Consider the following 17,912-nt stretch of genomic DNA (forward strand, 5'->3'; position numbering starts at 1 on the left):
ACCAGCAGTTCTTTCGATTTAACGATTTTCTTAAAATAAAAAATTCTTATTTTTCTACCGTACTTAGTTTTCAAAGAAAAATTTCGGTTTTTGTTTTACGTACTGTGTGCACCCATATAAAAAAGTCTGTAATTTGTAAACACATTATTGCTTTAAAGTGTAAAAATAATTCTGGGAGATGTGACTCACTGGCTCCTGGGATTTTTAAAGTCCTGATCTGAGGAATATTATCCAGAAAAAGACTAATTCAGCATATCTAAATTAAAAAAAAAGTGTTTGTCAAATTAGTTTTTCTTAATTTGGTGTGTCTATGTTAATCAATATTCAAGTATGTTTTAATGTTTTTTTTTTTTTTTTTTTAATGTAACATTATTTTTATAGAAACATTCTAAGATCGGATTGCACATTCCTACTATTGAATGCTTTTTTGCAGACCTGTACTGACATTTATTTTATATAAAAACTAGGTTAAAGGTGAACTTGTAATCAAATAGAAAAAATATATTTTAGACATAATTACACCAATATCGTTCTATCATTGATTTGTAAGGATGTTCTTTTAGTGCACTGCTTTATTATTATTTTATCCAGACTGTTTGCATAGCAGCTTTATTTCTGAGTATTATGTTGTGTTCTTTATATTGGTAATACTCAAACACATTCTCACACTCAACTATTTTGGCTTTTGTTAATAAACTATGTTATGGTAGATCAGTTTTGGTTGACACTACAGACTTTTTCTTTATATAAAGGATGCTGGGATATGGTATGTGTTCCACAAGATGTCAACAGGAGAGTCCCATGGTCTATATCCAGAAACCAAATCGGAGCTTACACCACTTGGCATATTTTACAACAACCGAGTTCATTCTAATTTCAAGGTAGTATATCTGGATGATACATTATAGTATAAAAGGATCAATAATGCATTGTTGGTAATATATTCCAGAAGAAGAGATTGTGAATGTACTGACATCTACAATGATTGTGCTTGTTCAGATTATAGCTCTACTTGAGAAAGGAGGTTCTATTAAACATGAGCTATTCACTATTTAAAGTATTATTTGTTTGTTTTAATTCAAGCAGGAATTGAATCAAATCATTGCCTTTTTTGTTTCTTTGAGAACCAAAATAGGCAATAACCTGTTTTCTGACTTATATTTTGAGAACAAGAAGGAAGGGAGTTGTTAAACTTGATTAAAACATGATTTCAATGTTAGTAAACAGAATAATCCTTCTATGTTACTTTACAACTGGTGTGAATGTGATAGAAACGTATAGATGTTCTATATTCATAAAGTGTTTGTCATTCTGCAGGCTGGATTATTCATAGACAAGAGTGTAAAAACAACATATGCAAACGAGGCAGATCCAAGAGAATATCTTTGTTTGGACAACAATGCAAGGTAAACATAAGTTCCTTAACTGCTTTCTCTCTCTCTGTTACTTTATTTCTCTTTCTTTTTCTTTCACTCTCACTCTCTCTCTCTCCCTAACAAAAAATATATAATATATAAACTACTGAACTAATTTACTTTTTTAACAATTCTTGAAACTTCCTTTACATGTTATGTTATTATTTCTCTTTTTTATAATGAAGATTTCGCCCCCATGAAGATGCTGATCCTGAGAAACCACGTGTTGCTGCACTAATTGACCGCCTTGTTGCTTTCAAAAACAATGATCATGGTGCTTGGGTGCGAGGAGGAGACATTATTATACAGAATTCTGGGTAACTGTATTAAATTCTTCTAGACACACTTCAATGATTTGTCTGCATCATTAGATACTTTTTCTTTAAAGGATTGTGAATGAATTAGAAGTTAGAGGGAGTATCATTTCTTTCCTAAGATATGGAGAGTCCACAACGTCATCAATTACTAGTGGAAATATCACTCCTGGCCAGCAGGAGGAGGCAAAGAGCACCACAGCAAAGCTGTTAAGTGTCGATTCCCTACCCATAAACCCCAGTCATTCTTTTTGCCTCTGTCAAGGGAGGAGGTGAAGTTCTGGTGACTGAATAAAATTGTATTTCTTTTGCTGCAAGCAAGATTTCTTGGGTCTAGCCGTAGTCCACATTAATCTCTTCAGTAGGGTAGTGGTGGCTTTAAAGCAGTTAGGAACTTGTGAGTTGGGCCTTGCTGCATTTTCGTAACATTTTGCTGCCCTAGTATAGAAAGCCAGAGAAGGTTTACTCTGTTATTTCTTTTTTTTTCTACAGGTCTCTGTAAGGAGTATGTATCCTTGCATGCCTTGTGAGCTGTCCTCCTGCCGGATGGCTAGATTGCAGGTAAGTGCCTTTTTGTCTTCTAGGTAGGAGACTAGCACTTTAACCCCTTAACGACCGAGGACGTGCAGGGTACGTCCTCTAAAAAAATACCCTTAACGACCAAGGACGTACCCTGCACGTCCTCGGTCTGGAAAGCAGCTGGAAGCGATCCTGCTCGCTTCCAGCTGCTTTCCGGTTATTGCAGTGATGCCTCGATATCGAGGCATCCTCCAATAACCTTTTTAAGCAATCCTGTGCAGAGAGAGCCACTCTGTGGCCCTCTCTGCACCGGAGATCATTGGCTTACCGCGTTGGTGGGTGGGAGGCGGGTGGTGGCCATCGATGGCCTTGGTGACGTGCAGGGGGGCGGGATCGTGGGTGTGGATGACCGGGGGCACGCACTGACGCGCGCACGTGGAAGGGGCGGGTGGGAACCGCTTCACTACAGAAAAAAGTTAAACAAAAAATTACTAAAAAAACGGGAATAAAAGTTTTTTTTATAAATCAATTAAGGTGTTGGGGTTTGTCTGTGGGGGGGCAGCTACACTACAGATTTTTTTTTTTTTTTTTTAAAAAAAAAACGTTTTTTTCTTGAAACTGGGTACTGGCAGACAGCTGCCAGTACCCAAGATGGCCCCCAATAATGCAGAGGGGGAGGGTTAGAGAGCTGTTTTGGGGGGGGGGGGATCAGGGAGGTTGGGGGCTAAGGGGGGATTCTACAAAGCAGCATATGTAAATATGCTAAAAACAAATTAAAAAAACCTTTTATTTTAGTACTGGCAGACTTTCTGCCAGTACTTAAGATGGCGGGGACAATTGTGGGGTGGGGGAGGGAAGGGAGCTGTTTGGGAGGGATCAGAGGGTGGGATGTGTCAGGTGGGAGGCTGATCTCTACACTAAAGCTAGAATAAACCCTGCAAGCTCCCTACAAACTACCTCATTAACCCCTTCACTGCTAGCCATAATACACGTGTGATGCGCAGCAGCATTTAGCGGCCTTCTAATTACCAAAAAGCAACGCCGAAGTCATATATGTCTGCTATTTCTGAACAAAGGGGATCCCAGAGAAGCATTTACAACAATTTGTGCCATAATTGTACATGCTGTTTGTAAATAATTTCAGTGAGAAACCTAAAATTGTGAAAAATTTAACGTTTTTTTAAATTTGATCGCATATGGCGGTGAAATGGTGGCATGAAATATACCAAAATGGGCCTAGATCAATACTTGGGGTTGTCTACTACACTACACTAAAGCTAAAATTAACCATTCAAGCTCCCTACATGTTCCCTAATTAACCCCTTCACTGCTGGGCATAAAACACGTGTGGTGCGCAGTGGCATTTAGCTGCCTTCTAATTACCAAAAAGCAACGCCAAAGCCATATATGTGTGCTATTTATGAACAAAGGGGATCCCAGAGAAGTATTTACAACCATTTATGCTATAATTGCACAAGCTGTTTGTAAATGATTTCAGTGAGAAACCTAAAGTTTGTGAAAAAGTGAACATTTTTTTTTATTTGATCGCATTTGGCGGTGAAATGGTGGCATGAAATATACCAAAATGGGCCTAGATCAATACTTTGGGATGTCTTCTAAAAAAATATATATACATGTCAATGGATATTCAGGGATTCCTGAAAGATATTAGTGTTCCAATGTAACTAGCGCTAATTTTGAAAAAAAAGTGGTTTGGAAATAGCAAAGTGCTACTTGTATTTATGGACCTATAACTTGCAAAAAAAGCAAAGAACATGTAAACATTGGGTATTTCTAAACTCAGAACAAAATTTAGAAACTATTTAGTATGGGATTTTTTTGGTGGTTGTAGATGTGTAACAGATTTTGGGGGTCAAAGTTAGAAAAAGTGTGTTTTTTTCCATTTTTTCCTCATATTTTATAAAAGAATTAGAGTAAATTATAAGATATGATGAAAATAATGGTATCTTTAGAAAGTCTATTTAATGGCGAGAAAAACGGTATATAATATGTGTGGGTACAGTAAATGAGTAAGAGGAAAATTACAGCTAAACACAAACACCGCAAAAATGTAAAAATAGCCTTGGTCCCAAACGGACAGAAAATGGAAAAGTGCTGCGGTCATTAAGGGGTTAAGAATTCCCTGCAGCATTTAAGGAGACAAATAGATCTTTAGTAGGATTGTGGTATGGCAGAGCGCAGGCACAATTAATGTATTTGATGAAACTTAATGGTTAATCCTTTTTATGTTCTTATGTTCACTTTTTTTTTATATATATATGTATAGACAATTACCCTGATAGTATTTATTATCTATATGGGTCTGATGTTTCTGTCACTGTAGCGTGGTGAAAACGGAATTTACGACTTAAGTGAATTACTAGCTTGTCAGCTAGTCGCCTCAGTATTGGAGCAGCTGGTGAGCGGACTTAGACTGAGCGGGTCTGTTATTTTTCAACCGCCTTCTTTGTTGCACAGCTAGTTTTCCCACTGGTCACATGGCCTCTTTTCTCAGCTAACGGAGCAGTGTCGGCTGTGATCTAATGGAAGTCTGAATCAGCGTGTCGCCCTCCGTGTCTCTGGCAGTTTTGTAATCCAGAAGGGGCAGGTAGGCACCTCAATTCAGCTGAGGTGTAGAGGCTGACATCGTGAATTTCTTTCATGTAATTAGCAAGAGTCCATGAGCTAGTGACGTATGGGATATACATTCCTACCAGGAGGGGCAAAGTTTCCCAAACCTTAAAATGCCTATAAATACACCCCTCACCACACCCACAATTCAGTTTTACAAACTTTGCCTCCGATGGAGGTGGTGAAGTAAGTTTGTGCTAGATTCTACGTTGATATGCGCTCCGCAGCAAGTTGGAGCCCGGTTTTCCTCTCAGCGTGCAGTGAATGTCAGAGGGATGTGAAGAGAGTATTGCCTATTTGAATTCAATGATCTCCTTCTATGGGGTCTATTTCATAGGTTCTCTGTTATCGGTCGTAGAGATTCATCTCTTACCTCCCTTTTCAGATCGACGATATACTCTTATTTATATACCATTACCTCTGCTGATTTTCGTTTCAGTACTGGTTTGGCTTTCTACAAACATGTAGATGAGTGTCCTGGGGTAAGTAAATCTTATTTTCTGTGACACTCTAAGATATGGTTGGGCACTTTGTTTATAAAGTTCTAAATATATGTATTCAAACATTTATTTGCCTTGACTCAGAATGTTCAACTTTCCTTATTTTTCAGACAGTCAGTTTCATATTTGGGATAATGCATTTGAATTATTCATTTTTTCTTACCTTAAAAAATTTGACTCTTTTTTCCCTGTGGGCTGTTAGGCTCGCGGGGGCTGAAAATGCTTCATTTTATTGCGTCATTCTTGGCGCGGACTTTTTTGGCGCAAAAATTCTTTTCCGTTTCCGGCGTCATACGTGTCGCCGGAAGTTGCGTCATTTTTTTGACGTTATTTTGCGCCAAAAATGTCGGCGTTCCGGATGTGGCGTCATTTTTGGCGCCAAAAGCATTTAGGCGCCAAATAATGTGGGCGTCTTATTTGGCGCTAAAAAATAAGGGCGTCGCTTTTGTCTCCACATTATTTAAGTCTTATTTTTTCATTGCTTCTGGTTGCTAGAAGCTTGTTCTTTGGCATTTTTTCCCATTCCTGAAACTGTCATTTAAGGAATTTGATCAATTTTGCTTTATATGTTGTTTTTTCTCTTACATATTGCAAGATGTCTCACGTTGCATCTGAGTCAGAAGATACTACAGGAAAATCGCGGTCTAGTGCTGGAGCTACCAAGCTAAGTGTATCTGCTATAATTTTTGGTATCTGTTTCTCCAGCTGTTGTTTGTATTGCATGTCATGACAAACTTATTAATGCAGATAAAATTTCCTTTAGTACTGTTACATTACCTGTTGCTGTTCCGTCAACATCTAATTTTCAGAGTGTCCCTGATAAACATAAGAGATTTTATTTTTTAAATCCATTAAGAAGGCTATGTCTGTTATTTCTCCTTCTAGTTTACATAAAAGTCTTTTAAAACTTCTCTTTTTTCAGATGAATTTTTAAATGAACATCATCATTCTGATACTGATAATGGTTCTTCTGGTTCAGAGGTTTCTGTCTCAGAGGTTGATGCTGATAAATCTTTGTATTTGTTCAAGATGGAATTTATTCGTTCTTTATTTAAAGAAGTATTAATTGCATTAGAAATAGAGGATTCTGGTCCTCTTGATACTAAATCTAAACATTTAAATCTCCTGTAGTTATTCCAGAAGTGTTTAATCTCCCTGATGCTATTTCTGAAGTAATTTCCAGGGAATGGAATAATTTGGGTAATTCTTTTACTCCTTCTAAACGTTTAAGCAATTATATCCTGTGCCATCTGACAGATTAGAGTTTTTTGGGACAAAATCCCTAAGGTTATGGGGCTGTCTCTACTCCTGCTATATGTGCTACTATTCCTACGGCAGATAGTACTTCATTTAAGGATCCTTTAGATAGGAAAATTGAATCCTTTCTAAGAAAAGCTTACTTATGTTCAGGTAATCTTCTTAGACCTGCTATATTTTTAGCGGATGTTGCTGCAGCTTCAACTTTTTGGTTAGAAGCTTTAGCGCAACAAGTAACAGATCATAATTTTATAGCATTATTATTATTCTATAACATGCTAATAATTTTATTGGTGATACCATCTTTTGATATCATTAGAGTTGATGTCAGGTATATGTCTCTAGCTATTTTAGCTAGAAAAGCTTTATGGATTAAACTTGGAATGCTGATATGTCTTCTAAGTCAACTTTGCTTTCCCTTTCTTTCCAGGGTAATAAATTATTATCTCAACTGTTTCTGGAAGGAAGGGAACTTTTTTACCAAAGGATAAAAAATCTAAGGTAAATTTAGGTCTAATAATAATTTTCGTTCCTTTCCTCACAATAAGGAACAAAAGCCTGATCCTTCATCCTCAGGAGCGGTATCAGTTTGGAAACTATTTCCAGTTTGGAATATATCCAAGCCTTATAGAAAACCTATAGCCAGCTCCTAAGTACCCATGAAGGTGCGGACCTTATTCCAGCTCAGCTGGTATGGGGCAGATTACGTTTTCTTCAAAGAAATTTGGATCAATTCCGTTCTCAATTTCTGGTTTCAGAAAGGTACAGAATTGGCTTCAGTTAAGGCCTCCTGCTAAGAGATTTTTTTCTTTCCCGTGTCCCAGTTAACACAGCAAAGGCTCATCATTTCTGAAATGTGTTTCAGATCTAGAGTTGGCTGGAGTAATTATGCCAGTTCCAGTTCTGGAACAGGGGCTGGGGTTTTATTTTATCTCTTCATTGTACCAAAGAAGGTCAATTCCTTCAGACCAGTTCCGGATCTATCAATATTGAATCGTTATGTAAGGATACCAACATTCAAGATGGTTACTGTAGGACTATCCTGCCTTTTGTTTAGCAAGGGCATTATATGTCTACAATAGGTTTACAGGATGTGTATCTGCATATTCCGATTCATCCAGATCACTTTTAGTGTCTGAGATTCTCTTTTTAGACAAGCATTACCAGTTTTGTGGCTCTACCGTTTGGCCTAGCCTCAGTTCCAAGAATTTTTTTCAAAGGTTCTCGGTGCCCTTCTTTCTGTAATCAGAGAACAGGGTTTTGGTATTTCCTTATTGGACGATATCTGGGTACTTGCTCAGTCTTCTCATTTTCGAAGAATCTCATACGAATCGACTTGTGTTGTTTCTTCAAGTTCATGGTTGGAGGATCAATTTACCAATCAGTTCATTGATTCCTCAGACAAGGGTAACCTTTTTAGGTTTCTAGATAGATTCAGTGTCTATGACTCTGTCCTTGTCAGACAAGAGAAGTTTAACATTGATATCAGCTTGTCAAAACCTTCAGTCACAATCATTCCCTTTGGTAGCCTTATGCATGGAAATTTTAGGTCTTAGGACTGCCGCATCAGATGCGATCTCCTTTGCTCGTTTTCACATGCGACCTCTTCAGCTCTGTATGCTGAACCAATGGTGCAGGGATTACTCAAAGATATCTCAATTAATATATTTAAACCGATTATACGACACTCTCTGACATGGTGGACAGATCACCATCGTTTAGTTCAGGGGGCTTCTTTGTTCTTCCGACCTGGACTATAATCTCAACAGATGCAAGTCTTACAGGTTGGGGAGCTGTGTGGGGGTATCTGACGGCACAAGGGGTTTGGGAATCTCAGGAGGTGAGATTTCCGATCAATATTTTGGAACTCCGTGCAATTTTCAGAGCTCTTCAGTCTTGGCCTCTTCTGAAGAGAGTTGTTCATTTGTTTTCAGATAGACAATGTCACAACTGTGGCATACATCAATCATCAAGGAGGGACTCACAGTCCTCTGGCTATGAAAGAAGTATCTCGAATTTTGGTTTGGGCGGAATCCAGCTCCTGTCTAATCTCTGCGGTTCATATCCCAGGTATGGACAATTGGAAAGCGGATTATCTCAGTCGCCAAACGTTGCACCTGGGCGAATGGTCTTCACCCAGAGGTATTTCCTCAGATTGTTCAAATGTGGGAACTCCCAGAAATAGATCTGATGGCTTCTCATCTAAACAAGAAACTTCCCTGGTATCTGTCCGGATCCCGGGATCCTCGGGCGGAGGCAGTGGATGCATTATCTCTTCCTTACAAGTGTCATCCTGCCTATATCTTTCCGCCTCTAGTTCTTCTTCCAAGGGTATTCTCCAATATTCTAAAGGAATGCTCGTTTGTCCTGCTGGTAGCTCCAGCATGGCCTCACAGGTTTTGGTATGCGGATCTTGTCCGGATGGCCTCTTGCCAGCTATGGACTCTTCCGTTAAGGCCAGTCTTTCTGTCTCAAGGTTCTTTTTTCCATCAGGATCTCAAAACCTTAATTTTAAGGTGTGGAGTTTGAACGCTTGATTCTTGGTCAAAGAGGTTCTCTGACTCTGTGATTGATACTATGTGACAGGCTCGTAAATCTGTATCTAGAGAGATATATTATAGAGTCTGGAAGACTTATATTTCTTCAGGATGGTTTAGATAAAGGTTTGTCCGCAAGTTTCTTGAAAGACAAATCTCTGCTCTTTTTGTTCTTTTTCACAGAAGGATTGCTAATCTTCCTGATATTCATTGTTTTGTACAACCTTTGGTTCGTATAAAACTTGTCATTAAGTCAATTTCTCCTCCTTGGAGTTTGAATTTGGTTCTGGGGGCTCTTCAAGCTCCTCCTTTTGAACCCATGCATTCTTTGGTCGTTATATTACTTTCTTGGAAAGTTTTGTTTCTTTTGGCCATCTCTTCTGCCAGAAGAGTCTCTGAATTATCTACTCTTTTTTGTGAGTCTCCTTTTCTGATTTTGCATCAGGATAAGGCGGTGCTGCGAACTTCTTTTGAATTTTTTACCTAAGGTTGTGAATTCTAACAACATTAGTAGAGAAATTGTGGTTCCTTCATTTTGTCCTAATCCTATGAATTCTAAGGAGAAATCATTGCATTCTTTGGATGCTGTTAGAGCTTTGTAATATTATGTTGAAGCTACTAAGTCTTTCCGAAAGACTTCTAGTCTATTTGTCATCTTTTCCGGTTCTAGAAAAGACCAGAAAGCTTCTGCCATTTCTTTGGCATCTTGGTTGAAATCTTTATTTCATCATGCCTATGTTGAGTCGGGTAACACTCTGCCTCAAAGGATTACAGCTCATTCTACTAGGTCAGTTTCTACTTCCTGGGCGTTTAAGAATGAAGCTTCGGTTGATCAGATTTGCACAACAGCAACTTGGTCCTCTTTGCATACTTTTACTAAATTCTACCATTTTGATGTGTTTTCTTCTTCTGAAGCAGTTTTTGGTAGAAACGTACTTCAGGCAGTGGTTTCAGTTTGAATCTTCTGCTTATGTTTTTTCATTAAAATTTTATTCTGGGTGTGGATTATTTTCAGCAGGAATTGGCTGTCTTTATTTTATCCCTCCCTCTCTAGTGACTCATGTGGAAAGATCCACATCTTGGGTAATCATTATCCCATACGTCACTAGCTCATGGACTCTTGCTAATTACATGAAAGAAAACATAATTTATGTAAGAACTTACCTGATAAATTCATTTCTTTCATATTAGCAAGAGTCCATGAGGCCCGCCCTTTTTTGTGGTGGTTTTGATTTTTTTGTATAAAGCACAATTATTCCAATTCCTTATTTTATATGCTTTCGCACTTTTTTCTTATCACCCCACTTCTTGGCTATTCGTTAAACTGAATTGTGGGTGTGGTGAGGGGTGTATTTATAGGCATTTTAAGGTTTGGGAAACTTTGCCCCTCCTGGTAGGAATGTATATCCCATACGTCACTAGCTCATGGACTCTTGCTAATATGAAAGAAATGAATTTATCAGGTAAGTTCTTACATAAATTATGTTTTTTTTTTTTTTTAAAGAATATGCACGCTCTGCTTCTCTAAGGTTAAACTTTACTGCTCTGAGCAGGGAACATTTTAAAGTGACAGTACATTTTTCAAAAACAGATTTTTCTCTCTAATACCAAAAAGACTTGTGCTTTTTTGTCTGGGGGAAAGATTGTGTTAAAAGCAAAGTTTTTTTTTTTCTTTAAACTGTTTTTTGGGGGCCAAATGCTACTCAGGTTGCCCACTCTCATGGGGAGGAGGAGGACACGTCGGTAGCTTCTGAGGGTGAAACCTCAGACTCGGACAGTATAATTCCTTCATCTGATGCTGAAGTGGTATCCTTCAGATATAAGCCTGAACACCTTTTGTGTATTACTAAAGGAGGTTTTGGCTACTTTGGACGACTCTGATATGCCTGTCATTGTCAACCCTAAGAAATCTAGTAAACTTAACTACTATGATGTACCTTCCACTGTGGAAGTGTTTCCTGTTCCAGACCGTGCAACAGAGATTGTTGCACAGGAATGGGAGAGACCAGGGATTTCTTTTTCCCCGTCTTTAAAAAGAGGTTTCCTGTCGCTGACTCCATTAAGGATTCATGGCACATGGTGCCTAAAGTAGAAGGGGCCATTTCTTCTCTGGCTAAGAGAACTACTATTCCTATAGAGGATAGCTGCTCTTTTAAGTATCCAATGGACAAAAAGCTGGAGGCTTATTTGAAGAAGATGTATGTTCATCAGGGTCTTCAATGGCAACCTGCAGTGTGTATTGCCACTGTGTCTAGTGCAGCATCGTTTTGGTACAACGCCTTGTTTGATGCACTTCAGGTAGAGACTCCTTTATAGGAGATCCAAGACAGGATTAAGGCTCTCAATCTAGCCAATTCCTTTATTTCTGATGCTACCATGCAGGTTAATTAACTGGGAGCCAAGATATCTGGCTTCACTGTGTTATCCTGTAGGGCATTGTGTCTAGAATCTTGGTCAGCTGATGTTACTTCCAAGTCCAAGCTTCTGGCACTTACTTACAAGGGTAAGACCTTGTTTGGACCGGGTCTGGCAGAAATAATTTCTGATGTTTCGGGTGGAAAAGGGTCTTTTCTGCCACAAGACAAAAAGAGTAGACCTAAAGGACATCAGAGTAATTTTTGTTCCTTTTGTAACTTCAAAGGAAAGTCTTCCTCTTCCAAGCAGAAGCTGTCCAAGTCTTCTTGGAAACCAAATCAGTCCTGGAGCACGGGGAAGCAATCTAAGAAACCCGCAGCTGAGTCTAAATCGGCATGAAGGGTTTGCCCCAATCCGGGATCGGATCAAGTGGGGGGCAGAATTTCTCTGTTTCTATTAAGCTTGGATACAAGATGTCCCAGATTCCTGGGCTTTGGACATAGTATCGCAGAATTACAAAATATAATTCAAAACTTTTCCTCCAAGGTGCAGGTTTCACATCTCAAGATTATCTGCAGACCAGATAAAAAAAAGCCTTTCTTTAATTGTGTCCGTGACCTTTCTTCCCTGGGAGTGATAGTTCCAGTTCCTATAAGGGAACAGGGTGTAGAATTTTACTCAAATCTGTTTGTGGTTCCCAAAAAGAAGGGAACTTTTTGTCCTATTTTAGACCTAAAGTGTCTCAACAAGTTTCTCAGGGTACCGTCCTTCAAAATGGAAACCATTTATTCCATTCTTCCCCTGGTCCAAGAGGGTCAGTTCATGAGGACCATAAACTTGAAGGATGCATATCTTCATGTTCCCATCCACAGGGATCGTCACAAGTTCCTGAGATTCGCATTTCTAGACAAACATTTTCAGTTTGTGGCTCTTCCGTTTGGCCTTGCCACAGCTCCCAGAATTTTCTCAAAGGTTCTGGGGGCTCTCTTGGCAGTGATCAGGTCTCGAGGAATTGCATTGGCGCCCTACCTGGATGACATATTGGTTCAGGTGCCATCTTTTAACAATCAAACTCTCATACAGAGATATTGTTGTCTTTTCTACGTTCCCACGGATGGAAAGTGAAACTGGAAAAGAATTACCTTGTTCCAGCTACAAGGGTAGTTTTCTTAGGGTCCATAATAGATTCCCTATCTATGAAAATACTTCTGACAGAGGTCTGAAAATTCAAAATTCTTTCCTCTGTTCTCTCTTTGCAGTCTACTGTTCAGCCATCAGTGGCTCAATGTATGGAAGTAATTGTTCTGATAGTCGCTTCAATGGACATCATTTCCTTTGCTTGATTCCATTTGAGAGCTCTGCAGTTATACATGCTCAGACAATGGAACGGGGACCATTCGGATCTGTGTCAGAGGATAGATCTAGATCAGGCGACAAGAGACTCTCTCCCGTGGTGGCTTTCTCGGGAGCATCTGTCTTAGGGCACATGCTTCCAGAGACCTTCCTGGTGATTGTGGCCACGGATGCCAGCCTGCTGGTCTGGGACACGTTAAAGGTACAGGGACTATGCACTTGGGAGGAGTCTGCTCTCCCCATAAATATATTGAATTTGAGATCAATTTACAATGCTCTGATGGCTTGGCCTCAGTTGTCCTTAGCCCGGTTTATCAGATTCCAGTCGGACAATGTCACCACAGTGGCGTACATCAACCACCAGGAAGGAACTTGGAGTTCCCTAGCCATGAAGGAGGTGTCTCGGATTGTTCTGTGGACGGAATCTCACAATTGCTGTCTATCTGCCATCCACATTCCATGGGTGGACAACTGGGAAGCGGACTTCCTGAGCAGACAGACATTTCATCCCGGGGAGTGGGCTCTCCATCCGGAGGTGTTCTCGAGGTTAACCCTCAAATGGGGGTGCAGTAGTTGGATCTGATGGCGTCTCAGCAAAACGCCAAGCTTCCAAGGTATGGTTCAAGGTCAAGAGATCCGCAGGCTGCCCTGATAGATGCTCTGGCGGTTCCTTGGAATTTCAGTCTGGCATATCGGTTTCCTCAATTTGCTTTCCTTCCATGAGTCATTGCTTGTATCAAACAGGAGAGAGCATCAGTAATTCTAATAGCTCCTGCATGGCCTTGCAGGATCTGGTATGCTGACCTAGTGAAGATTAACAATTCACAGGGGAAGACAGCACCTCACTTCAAGTTATGGGGCATGGAAAAAAGGGTTAGCCAGACCCCAATATCATAATCATTTTTCAAGAAGATTTCCAGCCTCCAAATGGTAAATGAAAAACACCTTTAGTTATACAGGGTCCATAATACAGCAACAACGTTTCAAACCAGCAATTGGTTCTTAGTCATGTCCATACTACTACTACTATAAATAATATATCTTTTCTTTTGCAAACTCAATATATAATTGAACAGTTTGATAATACAAATAACTCAAACACAACAAACTAAATTTATAACAAAGTGGATAGACTTTATCAGACTGTATAAAAATTCCAATATTCAGACCCAGCTGTTAACACCTCTAGAAAATGTGACATGACATAAGATAAGCAAGACTAAGCTCTTTCCCTTTTTTTTTATCTTATTTTTTTCTCTTTCCTTATTACCCATTTTTGACTTTCTAGGGTCCTCCCTCCTCCAATTCCCTTAAGTTAGGAATCTGATAAACAAATCTATGGCGGTTCCAAATTTTCAAATAAAATTAAGGTCAAACTATAGAATTATTAAGGGTTAAGAAGTGGTTAAAATTAAGAAATGGCAATTGTCAATTATTCTTAATAGATAATATTGTGCAAAATTTGTTTAGCTAATATAATTAATCTTGAGATAGGTTGTGATCTCATTAAATATTGTCTCCTTATTTTCCTTATTTTTCCTTTGTTGGCATGAAAACGTCTGTAAGATACGATACATTGTATCTAAACCTTGAATCTTATTATCTTTTTTATTTTCTTTGTAAGTTTTCCTAAGTTTAATCATGCCTTAAATGATAAGACGTTTTATTGTATACCCTTGCTTCTTTTTTGTGTATTAATTTGTAATGACCTTTAATAAAAAATTATAAATTTAAAAAAAAAAAAGTTTCAAACCAGCAATTGGTTCTTAGTCATGTCCATGACTAAGATCCAATTGCTGGTTTGAAACGTCCCTGTATTATGGACCCTGTATAAATAAAGTTTTTTTTTTATTTACCATTTGGAGGCTGGAAATCTTCTTGAAAATGACCCAGATGTCATCTCTTCCACCTCTGAGGTTTCCTCTGAGGAAGGACCTTCTAACTAAATTCCTTCATCCAAATCTTGCTTCTCTGAAGCTGACTGCTTGGAGATTGAACGCTTAGTTCTGTCTAAGCGTGGTTTTACTGAGTCGGTCATTCAGACGATGATTCAGGCTTGCAAGCCTGTTACTAGAAAGATTTACCATAAGGTATGGCGTACATACCTTTATTGGTGTGAATCCAAGGGCTATTCTTGGAGTAGGGTCAGGATTCCTAGGATTTTGTCTTTTCTTCAGGAAGGTCTGGAGAAGGGATTTGTCAGTTGGTTCTCTGAAGGGTCCGATTTCTGCATTATCTATTTTGTTGTACAAGCGTCCGGCGGATGTGCCAGATGTTCAATCTTTTTGTCAGGCCCTGGTCAGAATCAGGCCTGTGTTTAAGTCTGCTGCTCCTCCTTGGAGCCTTAACCTAGTTTTGAATGTTTTGCAGCAGGCTCCGTATGAGCCAATGCATTCCATAGATATTAAGTTGTTATCTTGGAAGGTTTTGTTTCTTATTGCAATCTCTTCTGCTCGGAGAGTCTCTGAACTTTAGGCTTTGCAGTGTGATTCGCCTTATCTTATCTTTCATGCTGATAAAGTGGTTCTTCGTACTACGTTAGGTTTTCTTCCGAAAGTGGTTTCGGATAGAAATATTATTTAGGAAATTGTTGTTCCTTCTCTATGTCCTACTCCTTCTTCTAATAAGGAACATTTGTTGCACAACTTGGATGTTGTGCGTGCTTTAAAATTTTATCTACAGGCAACTAAGGATTTTCGCCAGTTTTCTGCCCTGTTTGTTTCTTTCTCTGGAAAGGGTCATAAAGCTACTGCTACTTCTCTTTCTCTCTGGTTGTGAAGTATTTGTTTTGCTTATGAGACTGCTGAGCAGCAGCCTCCTGAGAGAATTACGGCTAGTTCCACGAGGGCTGTTTCCTCTTCTTGGGCTTTCAAAAATGAAGCGTCTATGGAACAGATTTGCAAGGCTGCAACTTGGTCCTCTTTGCATACTTTTTCTAAATTTTACAAATGTTATACATTTGCCTTAGCCGAGGCTTCTTTTGGGAGAAAGGTTCTTTAAGCGGTGGTGCCTTCTGTTTAGGTCTGCCTGTCTTGCTATCCCTCCCTAGTCATCTGTGTCCTCTAGCTTGGGTATTGGTTCCCACTAGTAATTGGTGACGTTGTGGACTCTCCATATCTTAGGGAAGAAAACAAGATTTCTCCAACATTGGTGTGTCCGGTCCACGGCGTCATCCATTACTTGTGGGAATATTCTCTTCCCCAACAGGAAATGGCAAAGAGCACAGCAAAAGCTGTCCATATAGCCCCTCCTCAGGCTCCGCCCCCCAGTCATTCTCTTTGCCGCTCTGAACAAGTAGCATCTCCACGGAGATGGTGAATAGTATGTGGTGTTTAGCCAGAAAACCTGTGACTAGAAAGATTTACCATAAAATATGGAAAAAATATATCTGTTGGTGTGAATCCAAGGGATTCTCCTGGAGTAAGATTAAAATTCCTAAGATCCTCTCCTTTCTCCAAGAAGGTTTGGATAAGGGATTGTCAGCGAGTTCTCTAAAAGGACAGATTTCTGCTTTATCTGTCTTGTTACACAAACGACTGGCAACTGTGCCAGATGTACAAGCTTTTGTACAGGCTTTGGTCAGAATCAAGCCTGTTTACAGACCCTTGACTCCTCCTTGGAGTCTAAATTTAGTTCTTTCAGTTCTTCAAGGGGTTCCGTTTGAACCCTTACATTCCATAGATATCAAGTTACTATCTTGGAAAGTTCTGTTTTTGGTTGCTATTTCTTCTGCAAGAAGAGTTTCTGAATTATCTGCTTTGCAGTGTAATCCACCCTATCTGGTGTTCCATTCAGATAAGGTCGTTTTGCGTACTAAGCCTGGTTTTCTTCCGAAGGTTGTTTCCAACAGGAATATTAACCAGGAAATAGTTGTTCCTTCTCTGTGTCCGAATCCAGTTTCAAAGAAGGAACGTTTGTTACACAATTTAGATGTAGTTTGTGCTTTAAAGTTCTATTTAGAAGCAACTAAGGATTTTAGAAAATCCTCATCTTTGTTTGTCGTTTTCTCTGGTAAGAGGAGAGGACAAAAAGCTACGGCTACCTCTCTTTCTTTCTGGCTGAAAAGCATTATCCGATTGGCTTATGAGACTGCCGGACTGCAGCCTCCTGAATGAGTCACAGCTCACTCCACTAGAGCTGTGGCTTCCAAATGGGCCTTCAAGAACGAGGCTTCTGTTGATCAGATATGTAAGGCAGCGACTTGGTCTTCTCTGCACACTTTTGCCAAATTTTACAAATTTGATACTTTTGCTTCTTCGGAGGCTGTTTTTGGGAGAGAGGTTTTGCAAGCCGTGGTGCCTTCCGTTTAGGTAACCTGATTTGCTCCCTCCCTTCATCCGTGTCCTAAAGCTTTGGTATTGGTTCCCACAAGTAATGGATGACGCCGTGGACCGGACACACCAATGTTGGAGAAAACAGAATTTATGCTTACCTGATAATTTACTTTCTCCAATGGTGTGTCCGGTCCACGGCCCGCCCTGGTTTTTTAATCAGGTTTGAAAAATTTCTTTCTCTATACACTACAGTCACCACGGCACCCTATAGTTTCGCCTTTTTTTCTCCTAACCGTCGGTCGAATGACTGGGGGGCGGAGCCTGAGGAGGGGCTATATGGACAGCTTTTGCTGTGCTCTTTGCCATTTCCTGTTGGGGAAGAGAATATTCCCACAAGTAATAGATGACGCCGTGGACCGGACACACCGTTGGAGAAAGTAATTTATCAGGTAAGCATAAATTCTGTTTTATGCTTACTTGATAAATCCTATTTATTTCCAAAAATGGAGAGTCCACGACCCCACCCTTACATTTTAAGACAGTTATTTTTTTACTAAATCTCAGGCACCTCTACACCTTTGTGTTATTCCTTTTTTCCATTTCCCTTCGGTCAAATGACTGGGGTTTATGGGTAGGGGAGTGACACTTAACAGCTTTGCTGGGGTGCTCTTTGCCTCCTCCTGCTGGCCAGAAGTGAAATTCCCACTAGTAATTAATGACTTTGTGGACTCTCCATATCCGGAAAGAGAGAGATTTA

The 17,912-nt window shown here is 39.6% G+C and overlaps 1 protein-coding gene across 1 annotated transcript in view; it reads left to right on the forward strand.

Moving 5' to 3' along the window:
* CEMIP2 (cell migration inducing hyaluronidase 2) overlaps window positions 1-17,912 on the forward strand; it is a 380,284-nt gene that overhangs the window by 235,077 nt on the left and 127,295 nt on the right. The window contains exons 11-13 of the mRNA XM_053702507.1: window positions 753-881; window positions 1,318-1,406; window positions 1,601-1,732. Of these exons, the coding sequence (XP_053558482.1) occupies window positions 753-881; window positions 1,318-1,406; window positions 1,601-1,732 (350 nt within the window). The remainder of the gene's footprint in view (window positions 1-752; window positions 882-1,317; window positions 1,407-1,600; window positions 1,733-17,912) is intronic.

This window comes from Bombina bombina, chromosome 2, assembly GCF_027579735.1.
Source record: "Bombina bombina isolate aBomBom1 chromosome 2, aBomBom1.pri, whole genome shotgun sequence".
Lineage (NCBI taxonomy): Eukaryota > Metazoa > Chordata > Amphibia > Anura > Bombinatoridae > Bombina > Bombina bombina.